The sequence below is a fragment of the Nyctibius grandis genome, chromosome 6 (genome assembly GCF_013368605.1).
Source record: "Nyctibius grandis isolate bNycGra1 chromosome 6, bNycGra1.pri, whole genome shotgun sequence".
Taxonomy (NCBI): domain Eukaryota; kingdom Metazoa; phylum Chordata; class Aves; order Nyctibiiformes; family Nyctibiidae; genus Nyctibius; species Nyctibius grandis.
In genome coordinates, this window is record NC_090663.1 from 58796178 (window position 1) to 58808323 (window position 12146).

The window sequence follows — 12146 nt, forward strand, 5'->3', positions numbered from 1 at the left end:
ATGAAGCAGGCTGGTGAGTGTGAACTAACCTGCAGCCCCACATCAATGAACAGAGTATTTGTGAACGGCCGGCAGAAGGCTGGTCACCCCGAGCGGTCATTTCTCAGCTCCACTTGCCTACTCAGACCACAGATGCAGAAACTCATTTGTACAAAACAGTTTAAATGGGTATCAGTCTCCCAGATGCGTAATTTCCATACAGCTGTGCAGGAGTCTGAGCCTGCAGGCCGCCCTAAATGGGAGCGGAGCTTTGAGCGGGAGCGGAGCTGGCAGTGCTTTGAGACTTCCCTTGTGTCTTAGGTGTGAACACCACAAAGTCAGCTGGAAACCAACTGAACTGCAAACCACACAGCACGGCTGAGTGACCACACACCGACTGAGTTGTGGTAAGGACTTACTGAACGGGCCAGATACTTGACCCAATGTTTTTGGACCATACTCAGATTGCCTTAATTCCATATAAATCTCTGTCCTCAGTGTTTCTTATCAGCTGTCTTTCAGCATCATGCTGCGTTAGCTGAGCCTGAAAAACTTAATTACAACTCAGAGGCTCATCCCTGAAGAGAATCAAAATGAAAGCAACCATGTTAACATACCTTTCAACAGCATGGTTACTTTGCCTCCCTGAAGCTGACAGGTCACTGAGCAAACATGTAGGAGGCAGAAAGGCGACAGCTGGCAAGGATAGCTACAATTAACTGCTTCTTCTCAGTCATTACCCTTCCCAAAGCATCTCTTACTGTATTTGCTACATGTCTGAAAACAAAAGCTCCCTCAAGGGCACTTCACTCATCCTAGCAGTAAAAGAAGAACAAGGGTATGTTCAATGGGTGAATCTCAAGATCAGAATTAAAGTCATTTACGTTGGGAAGTGTCTCAGATACATAGCGACCTGTCGATCCAGCCTGAACTTTGCCATTCCCCAGTACAAATGCTGCCCACTCAAGTTTTCATCCTAAGCTTAAGTTGTGCATGTGTCCTCCAACACCTTCCTTGATCCGACCTGCCTGCTGTATCAGTGACCTGCATTCTCTAGCAGCAGAAGCTGACGCAGATTCTTACAATCACGTAAGGGTGCAGCAGGGATGGAGAAACTCTTAAGACTGCCCTGGCGCGGCAGCTGCATTTCGATGTCCTCTAATAAAATGAGATGCCCCATCTTCTGAATTATCACTATCGCTTGTCCCTACCCCCAACAGCTGGGAGTCCACAGTCTTTAGGATCTGTCTGCTCCACTGTTCAATCTCGTCTTTCCCATCGTCTCATTCTGAAGCCTAGTTGCCGTCCGAGTCATCGTCTTCATCTTCTTTTCCAGACAGAGCATGTTTGGACGAATCATTGGCTTCTCCCAAAGGAACAGCCCCTTTCCGCTGTGGCAAGACGCTGAAAAAGGCCTCCTTCCAGTCTCTCTTCTCCAGGTACGCAAGGATGATCTCAAACACTGCAACGTCAAGAAAGACCATCAACTCTTTTACAGTGAGAGAAGTGAACTGCTGATAGGAACACACCCCCAAATCCATCTTTACAGAGGTTTACACGCGTTCAGTTGGGGCGTCTTCAGAGTAAAGCTGATGAAGTACAGGCAGAAGCAGACAAGGCAATTCTGCTACCGCTGCAGTCTAAAGCCAAGCACGCTTTGAGCTTCCAGTTGTAAAAGAGTTACTGCAGCAGTGCTTTGCTGCAGGGGCTCCAGTTTGAATTAATTTCTCTCAGGGACAGAAAGAAATGTCCTCCCAGCACTTCAGGTCTCACCTGTGCCTTTTATACAGGCACTAATGCTTTCCTGTGTTTGACAGGAACACTAGCGTGGATGCACTTTGACAATGCCTTTTCCCCTCCCTAACATATGGACAGCCCAAAGTCTTCCTGAAACCTCCTATAATTAGCTTGCTCTTTCATTTCCATCTGATCTTATGGCAAAAATCCTTATTAATCTCCGATTCTGTGACCCTTTCTTGCTGTTTCTATTATGCTAACTATACAGTCACCCCACTGCTCCTGTTTCAGCCCCCAAAACTCTCCCCGATTGACAATAGCTCCAAATTGCATTATATGCAAAATCCACTGGCAAATTCTTATTTAGGAAAATCCCAGGTTATCCAAAGAACCTCTCAACACAGACTGTGGCTCGGCAGCAGCAGGGAAGGCAGGAGAAGGCCCTATGGCTGGTGAGTAAGCCAGACTTGGATGACAAATCTGGGACAGAGGGGTGGCTCCTCAAGCTTGGGGCTACAGGAGTAGTGCTACCACCACCAGAGAATGCTGATTTCGAAGACTGCACCCAGCACAAGCATTCTCGATGCCAAGCGACAGCACATGAGAAAGGATCAAAGGAGCTGTGGATGGAAAAAAACCCTACAGAGAGTTAGGCAGGCGTTCAGAAAGGGAGGGGCAGCATGGATCTCACACTCACTGAGAGTCAAGTTACAGAAGAGTGTCACGTTAACTAGAGGCTTCCTGGATCCAGATTTCCTGGACAGCCAGCTGCTCTCTGTGACACTGACATTGAAGAGCTGGCCATTTTACTGAGCAGGTTATTCACCCGAAACGTACTGTGAAGGTATGAGCTCTCACAGGACTATACTAATATCACTGTAAGTTACTGCAGAAAGCATCTGTGGCAAAAATGCTGGCTTAAGAGACAAGAAGGGGATAAGGAGCACATTTCTTCTCCCTTTATTTCAAAACTTCCTTTATCTTCATAGCAAAAACAGAACTGATGGGAAAAGAGTGGCTTCCACAGGAGAACGGAGGCTTCTACGATGGGCTGCAATAGGAACAAAAGGACAGAAAAAGGCAGTGGGACCAGTTGGTAGACATCATTGTAGACTGGAATGGAGCAATATGGTCCCTGTAATGTACATTACAAAGTATTAGCCTTGGGTTCCTCGTGCCATTTTAACATGGCAATGCAGGCACTGAACTGCCTGTGGAAATACATGGAGACTCGATCCCAAGAGAGAAGGATTATAAACAAATAAGTAAAAAGCAACAAGCAAATCCCCTGTCAACGACGCCGTCAATCTCCCACCACCAAAGGCCCCATTTAATTAAAGAGCTTCAAAGACTGACAAGGCAGTTCAGAAAGAGTTTCTTCTTCTGCAGGACTTTCCAAATTCACACCTATCAAAAGTAGTTCCACAGGGACCAGGCAGGTCCCACGGTCTCATCTGGCGAGCCCCATACTGTACTCTGCTAGCTTCAGCTTCTGCACCAAGGGCGGAAAGCCAGAGGCCAGAACAACCAAATCAAAACAGAGAGGGTGAGCAACCACACAGTTACACAAAGCAGTAAGGTGGATGTATTCACAGCAGAATACAAAAACTTCAGTGCAAATATCCTTCTCACCTACACAAAATTTATAACATGAGATTTGAGAGGCAGCTTGATTCTGTCCACCTTACTCATGCTAAGTAGCATCTCCCATGAAAGCTGTCTTTTCGGACTTAGGCTGTAAGCTATTAGGGTTAGAATAAACACCAGAGCCTTCACTACACTTGTTAAAGGTACCTCTGCTTTTGGTGGTGGTGGAGTTGTGTTGATTTTCCTGCCCAAAATCCTTAAGCAAAATACTGCTATAGGATAAGCTTTACCTCCAAAAGGGTCTGTGTCTTAAGAGCTTTTCAGCTGCAATTTGAAAATGTTTCAGAAGGGCAAGGGAAATCTCGCCAACTAAACTGCAGGGAAATCAGGTGCCTAAAAGTCTGGCACAAGAAATATGCACAAGACCATAAAGCAGATAAATGAAATCCTCAACATAAGTGATACAATTTATACCCAGTGCTCGAACATGCAGAAGACAGCCTCCAGAAATGTTGACACTAGAGGTCAGTACAAGATTATTGCAGAAAAACTTCACTAGAATTGTACTGGATAAAATACATGGGGTAGTTTCCAGCATTTTGCTCACTTACACATTAAACGTGGAAGCAAGACCAGGATGGTAAGCATGCCAAAATTACTCAGGGGACAAGTCAACAGAACAGGAGGTGCACTTCTAAGCGGCTAAGACACCATCTTTTACATTTAACCCTATCTAAAATATTTAAAGGTCAGAGCAATTACTGTATTCCAAAGGCAATTACATTCAAGAAATATCAACATAATAAACGAAGATTTAGGTACCTGCACTACAGTGCACATTTTGAGGGTTCAAATTCTGAACATTGCAAGAATATTCTATAATAATGTCATTATTTTGTGATTTAAAACTTACCATGATTGACGGCTAACACTTTCCGACTGTTCATCTTGACAAAGTTTCCAAGTGGGAGCTGTGCATGACCAATTCCCTGCTCTGCAGCTTTTTTGTAAGTAATTCCCTGTGCGAAAGACGCCAAAACAACTGGACTGAGAATCACCATTTCAGATCAACCCATACAGATCACCACAAGCATAATTTCTAGCAAGAGTTTTGCCAGCGCTGCCATGATCTTGCTTGAGAAGGTATTTACAAAAAGAAACCTACCCTGGGGTTAGACAGTACCTGCTTCAAGGGCTACCTTTGGAAAACTTACTACTTTGAATATATGTCACACTGTGATGTGTGGGCAAAAGGATCATAAATAAAACTTGTTCATGCAGCTGCAGCTCTAGAACGTCTCAGCCACAGCGAGTTTTAAAGGCAAGTTTATGCTTCAGTACAAAGTTACTCAGATTGCAGTAACTGGGTATTTTTTCAGAGGAAGAGTAAAGGATAAAGAAATTTTGTTTGCTTTTTTACAAACTCCTGTGCAACTCCCGTGCCCAAGATGGGCAAAAAAAGCCCTTTAAAATTGTGTAAACACTTCATACCATAATGACTACATAAAGGATCTGCTTTAGCTCCCTCCTAGCCTTTAACTGTGGACTAACTGCTGAAGCATCATTTGGTAAGGCTTAAGATCCAGCCCTTTTTTTAGCATCACATTGAATTATTAAACACGTCACCAGAAATTACACAGGAGTGTCTTTGAAGAAAAGCACTAACAGTGCTTTAACTTCCCAGCTGCATTCTCTGTGACATTCCAGGTCCACACAGCACGGTCCCACATACAGGTATGGAACCAGATCCCTGAGGCACGTGTGTCGCTTAGCCAAGTTCTCTTGCTCCTCGACAAGCAAATGTGTTAAAAAAGGACATCCAAGATTCAAGTGCTGTTCTTCATCTATATTTGGGCACGTGCACACACAAGTGTGCGCGCACACACACACAAGTCCATGAACAGAAAGCAAACCCTTCCATCTGAAAATACGGCCTTAAGTAAGCTGAGCACTGTTATTAATTCCATTCCTGTATTTAAAATGAAAAGACAAAATCCTAAAAAGCTTAGCATGTCTGCACTCTGGAACATAAGCCCCTGCTACTACCACCACAAGTTTATTTCCCATTTCTTCAAAATTTTTTTGAAGTAAGTCTTTTTTGAAGAAGTTTTTTGTTATTTATTTTTGTCAGTTTACACATGAACAGCATTAATGTCAAACAAGATGCCAAAAACAAACAAAAAAAAGCTGTAAAGAAACGGACCCACAGTTTACCTTGTGGTGATTGTGATCCACCAGTCCTCCAATCACATAGGCTTTCTTCTCATCAAGCTCACTGAGAACATCCGGGGAATCTGAGGTAAGATACACTAGGTCTTCTTTCTTTATTAGCTCACTGTAGTGCTCTGTTCTAATTTGGATATCCTCAAAAAAAGGCAGTTAAAAGAAGTTACATTCAACTGACGACTTGCTGGGCAAGCTTTACAGACCCCAGATGGAACCAGCAAAAATAAATCCAAAAGCGTGCAGCCATTTCACAGCCCTCGTTCACATTTAAGTACGTAGCACACTGCAGACTGACTTCTGCATAAATAATCTACAGTCCCTACAGCGCTGACTTGTAAAAACCATCAGGAAATTTTCTGAAACCCCAAAAGAGCTTTGCAATCCTTAACTTTCTAAAGTCCACCTTTCTAAAAAAAAAAAAAAAAGTGAAACCAGAAGCAAATGCTTCATCACCGTCACTTGTTCGGTAAGAGAGGTTTATGCTGTGCTTTTGCGAAGCAGCTATCGCACAGGACATGCTGAAAGTAGAACTGGTTTTATTTACGCAAAGCGCTCTCCAAGTGAAGTTGCTGGAATCCTGGTTTAACAGGGAGTCACGAGGAAAACCAACATGAGTTTGACCGTAAGACAAGCTACTTCTCTAAAGAACACTTCAGTGTTGAGAGGCAACATAATGGAAATGAAGGTGCACCCAAGAGAATCACATCATTACTTCAAAGGCTTATTTTTTGCCAAGACAAAAAGAGCACTGTCAAGACATACCGCTGTCACAACTGCCTACAGCAAGCAGTCTTGCTTAGTCTATCAGAGAGTGGAATCTGCTCCATAAAAACAGGTGGAAACAGCTGTGTGTGGAGTGTTTCAAGCAAAAATCCAATCTTGATTCAAGACAAGCAGTCTTTGGCTTATTTAAGTTAAATTCATTCAAATCACAAAGAGCCACGCTATTTCTAGTATGCTATTGCTCTGATGTCTCAGAAAAACCCATGTGGGAAAAGCACAGGTCCTGCACAACTAACAACCTAGTTAGCAACTATGATCAAGATTTCTTTTTCCCTTTTCACAGAAATAGCCATTATTCACCTTCCAGTTCACCCATCCTTTGTCATTTTCATTCATGCTGCTCTTCAACTGTCCCCCGTGGCTGGTCAAGTAAAACTTCAAAAAGAACAAACAAGAGGTACAAAATAGTGAAATGTTAACATGCCCCTTTCCTCTCTGTACAAGACTTCTTCTACCCTTAACTATTAGCTAAAACTCTTCATTATTTTTCAGCTGAAAGCGGTACTCAGACCATATTCATACAGTAAGTGACACATTTAGAAGACAAATATGCACTTAGAGTCACGTTTTTTTAAATCTGTCACAGATAAAACTGAGTATCAACAGCATTTTAGTGGCACGCCAGTACCCCGCACCCTTCATCTGCATGCACATACTTTTTCATATATATATACAGGGACTTTTATAACATGTGGGTTGAAAATTAATCTGTTATAACAGATGCAATTTTCCTATTAAAAAGAGCCGGCTTAAATAGTTTTTTTTCTACTACAGTTGTCACCACTTGGGCCACAGCTGCCTTTCTCATGTGCTTTGTACATGGCAATACAGTCAGTGCTCAGTTTGTTCAAACATACCTGCACAGGATGAAATGCTTTGCGGTTTTCTGCATAACATCTCTGAATTTGCTTGTGAAGCTTCTTAACATCCTGTATACAACACAATTTGTTTTTACATAGTCCTTCAGACAGACCACCACAAAATGCTCTACCACGAGCCAGCCAGAAGCTAAAGAGAGAAAAAGGAAGCTTTTAACTGGCAAAAGTGACTACTGAGAGAGTGTGGACATCAGACCCTGAGAGGAAAAACCCCCACTGTGAAGGTATCATGCCGACAAGGGAAAACACACTCCTCTTCCACACAGGTGTATTTAGACACCTCTACACATGTGCTTGATTTGCATTTTTCTAAGAAACAAACAAAAATCGCTAGGATTTAATTCTATGGAGTAACATACTCAAACATACTCTGAGGAATCAAGCAGATTTATCTCTGTGACAATACTCAGTCTTTCACCCATGGGAAAACCCTGAGAATACACAGTTTATATTTAAGAAAATTAAATACGCATAATTAACCTGAAGAACCCCAGAACAACGCAAATAATTTAGTGGCTGGCTCCGGCATTTTGACCTGGCAACTTGGACAACAGTTAACTAGTACTACTTAAAACGCAGCATACTTAATTTTTAGCCAATGATGGTTTTTGTAAGCTATATTACATAGCTTTACTCTCAGTGCCCCAAAAGCAGGGCTTTGTAAATATAACTGGTTCCCATTTTAAAATGAAACATCATTATAGTGCTTTGATTCATGTAGTGCTTCGAGAATGTTTTGATCTCTCCACAGGACTTTAAGTAAACTGGACTTTATCACTACAATATTGCAGTGCAAGGTTTTACAGACACTAGAGAAAGCGTCTAATTAACCCCACCGCTAAAGGCCACAACCGTCTTCACTTACAACGCTTCACCCTTCCCAAACACCTGCAGAAATGCCAGGTTTTACATCAGGCCTAACAGGGGCTCTGCCCGGCCAAGGAAGGAAACGTGTTTTACAAAGGACAAAGCTCAGCAGGAAACGCCCAGTCAGCATCTCCAAAACTATCAAGGGGGTCCTCTGGTCTCTTCTAGGGCATTGCTGAAAGCCTCCTCAGGGAATCAAGTTCCAAAACTCCAACTGAAGCTTCCCAAAAATTTGGTGGTGAGCGGCACTAGCCTCCACTAGTGCTACACATGCTCTGCATTACACTCAACAGGTAGCCAGATGGGCTTTGCAAAAGCTTGAATTCAAGCAGTCTTGCAGGGCAGTGAAGTCCTTGGCAGCAGCAGAAGGGCTCAGGGTAACAGGGAGGGGAGAGGTCTGCCTCAGAAACCGAACGCTGCACTCTTACAGGAGACTGCAGATTAACGTACTTTGCTGGTAGAGTTAAAGCTGTTTTGATCTCAAAAGACCACACCAAGCAGCTTGACCAGTGGTTGGGTATCATGATGATCTTTCTCATATTTACTTATCCTGCAATCATCTCACCTGTTCTTTCATCCATTCTAAAATTTTAGAGACAGGCTGAAGAGTGTCCTCCTGTCCCAACTCTCTCTCGTGTGACTGAGGGAAAAAGCTCAGTATCCTCATAATGCGCAAGATTCTCATTTCCACAAATACTTACTAACACGCTTGGGAGCCTCAGGTCCACTTTGAAAGAGAAAGTAATTGAATGCGGCATTTGCAGCCCCTCTAGCCAAACCATTTTGAGGCAGAACTGCATCTAACTTCGTGGTGAACACAAGGCACAAACCATTTCTATATTCCTGGTTTTGGAATCAAACCAACTTACTGCATCTCCATGAAGGCAAACAAAATCTTTGGCAAGCTTATATAAAGGTACATTCCAAAGCCTAAAAAATTCAGCAACTGACGTAAGCAGCTCTGGGAGTCATCATAATCTGAAACATGCTTACTGTGCTCTGAAAGCTGCTCTCCAGTTTTTGTGCTCTGACATTGCATCAACGCTGTCACTGGAGAACCTTTCAACGTTTGTATGCCATGCGATGGGTAAGTTTCTTTTACCTTTAGCACCATCAGGTCATCAAAGCTGCAGTCCACAATGAGGCGAAGCGTACTAGGAACAACTTCCCTTCGCATACGCTTTCTGTCATTCCCTTCGTTACTGGAGTCCAGTTTGGACTGACGTTCTAGCTTTCTCTTCTGGCGTTTTTCTTTTCGTTTCTGCCTAAATAAACAAACAAATCAATCTTCAAAAAGCGCTGCCAAATCTGCTGAGGTACGTGTTACACACATAAATGCACACTCAAGGTGGTTGTCCCATGGCTGTGGTAATTTAAACCTACCCTCTTGCTGGCAATTGTGCTAGGCTGGTATCAGCATGCAACGCATACCCCATCTTTGTGAAGTTCTGTATATACCTACCAAGACAGACACCTGACACAAATTCAGTGAAGTCAATAGTGGGAATCTCATGGATTTAAGGGTGCTTCGAGTCAGGTCTCATAACAGGAGCAACCAGAAAGATTGCCAAAATTGAAGTATTAGAATGTGGAAGGCAATTTACCTCCCGTTTCACCAACAGCTTTTCAAAAGGCTTCTGAAGCAATTGTTTCTTCCCCCCTGTTCCCCCGATAGGAGCAGGCACTTGGGAGATCAAATTTCAGAGACAGCAACTTTAACAGCCACTGTCTCGGGAAGGAACACTTTGCATTCAGCAGGACGAGGATAAACCACGATCAGCCCATTTGCAGATACGCTTTCTCTCAACAACAGAATAAAACAGAAGCTCATCATCTTCCAAAACTATTTTAACAGATGATAAGACAACATAACTTACAGCACAGCCTTTCATGTGTCGAAAGAATTTTTTTTTATCCACTGTCTTTGTAAGTCACCAAGTCTGACAGCATCAGGGAAAGAGAGCGCAGCCCATTCAGAAAGGAAAAAGGCCACACGTTATCGCTCCCTTCTGACAAACCAAAAACATGCAAGTTTGAATCCCTCCTGATATCTTCTTCAAGTTGAGGAACACTTCTAGTATGAAGAGAGGATGCCTACCTTTATAGCTTCTTGATATGCAGATGGAATAGCCTGTGACTACTGCTTTAAACCTGGCATGGGAGAAAACTGGTTCAACTGCCTTGATTTGCTAAAGCAATCTACATACAAATTCTGCTGACACAGCGTCATTATTAGCACTAAATAGTACACCTGATCCCAGCAAAGCTATTTTGCAAACCATACCTCCGTAGATCTTTCTGATCTTCCCACCGTTTCTGCTTCAATAGCTTCTTCCTTTGCCTCTTGGACATGGGCTCAAGGCATTCTTCCTTGTCTGAGCCTGCCTCCCGTCTCTCTACTGGATTGTCACTTGACTTCACCTTTCCTTCCCCATCCGGAACTTCAGGAGACATGGTATTTGCCGTTGGCACCTCTGGACTTTCTGTTGGCGTGTCTGATGACATTAGCTTTTGGCCAGGTTTACTGACTTCTTTCTCAACACGTGATAAACATTTCACTAAAAGCAAGCTTTTCCCTCACCAATTCTGTAAGAAACAATAGTATGAGTGTTATTAACAAGAAGTTCGATTCGAACAAAAATCACTCTACACCTACCATAAACCTGAACAGAGAAAAAATAGTAAATAAGAGACGGCCTTTTTTTGGTTAAAGCTAAGTTAGTGCTTCTGCAAACAGTAACATATAAAATACTAGAGAGATTATAGCCTGTATTCAGATCATGTCTAAAACTCTGCCTGCTACATCTGAATCTAGTCAACAGTTTCCAATTAAAAACTTGGTGAAAACACAACTGCACAGAAGTAGGGAATCATACTGGATTGAATGTAAAAAAACCCAAACATTAGCGGTACTATTACGGATACACAAACTATCCTCAAATACACAAACAGAAAAAATTAAAGAGGTATCCTGCAACATAACTATGGCAGCATGTCAGAGAAATATCATTTTAAAGAGACTAAAGCCATTTGGGGGGTGGGGGGGAAGTGCGAACAAGTTGTACCACTTCAAAATTACTTTTTATTTCTTCTGAGAACCAACGGCACTGGCCAACCACTGACGCTGGCCACTATCAGGGGACAGAACACAGGAAGTAAGGGCACGAACAGACTGAACTGTTACTCAGCAAAACATTCTGTGTTCAAATCAATTGCAACTATACCCTCTCCTTTCCAATGCCAACTATTAGTTTTCCATACCAGCAGCTCCCCTGTGCTCAACACCCGCACAGTTTCCCAAAGATAACTTCTTCAGCGGAGAACACTGCAGCTACAGAGCCAACGTGCAGAAAAACCAATCCCCCGGCTTCGTCGGGAACAGAAGAGCCGGAAAACACACAAAGCACCAGAAAACCACGAGTGTTTTAGCTGAGACACCCCGACTGCCCTGCGTGGGGCTGTTAAGACATAAGGCCCGGGGAGCCGAGATGCTCGCGCTGCCAAACGGCACGGCCTGGCGAGGTGCACGCGCCCCTGCAGCCGCCGCAGCGCGCGCCCCGCACGTACCGAGGTAGATACGGACATCTGTGTCTGCGCGGATACACACGGACACACGCGTACGTCTACAGATACACACGTTATACATACACAAACACACGCCTCAGTTTTGCTCACGCGCCGCAGTACCTCGTAACTCACCGGGACCGGCCACCCCCGCCCACAAGGGCCCGGGGGGCGGCCGTGACACCCCCTCACAGGCGGCAGCGACAGCCGGGCGTGGGCAGGGGGGGTCACGCTCCCCGGGCCGTTGGGAGGCCGCCATTTTCCCCCCCTTCCCTCTGAGGAAAGCCGAGCCCGCACCCCAGCTCCCCCCGACACCTCCTTCCCCAATACCCAAAGGGGTAGCGGAGGCGGAGGGGGGCGCTGCAACGTACCGTCAGCTGCCCCGCGCGCAGGCCCGGCGCTGGGGAGCGGGCGGGGCACGGCGGGAGGAGGAACAACCGGGTGCCGCCTCCCTCCCCGCGCACGCGCGCACGCCTCCTCGCCCGCCACGACTGCAAATCCCGGCGGGCGAAGGGCGGCGGTCAC

At 44.5% G+C, this 12146-nt stretch overlaps 1 protein-coding gene across 6 annotated transcripts in view; it reads right to left on the bottom strand.

Annotated features, from left to right (window-relative positions):
* Positions 1-12078, bottom strand: part of LOC137664821 (alcohol dehydrogenase 1) — a 47776-nt gene extending 35698 nt beyond the window's left edge. Inside the window, exons 1-6 of one of the 6 annotated variants that reach the window (XM_068403337.1) lie at positions 10342-10426; positions 10156-10208; positions 9160-9322; positions 7170-7241; positions 6613-6687; positions 5518-5667 (exon numbers count right to left, since the gene is read on the bottom strand). In XM_068403337.1, the coding sequence (XP_068259438.1) occupies positions 5518-5667; positions 6613-6687; positions 7170-7241; positions 9160-9234 (372 nt within the window). In that variant the 5' untranslated portion in view covers positions 9235-9322; positions 10156-10208; positions 10342-10426. The other 5 variants (XM_068403332.1, XM_068403333.1, XM_068403334.1 and 2 more) reach the window with 5 other exon arrangements.
* Positions 12079-12146: the final 68 nt, after the last annotated feature.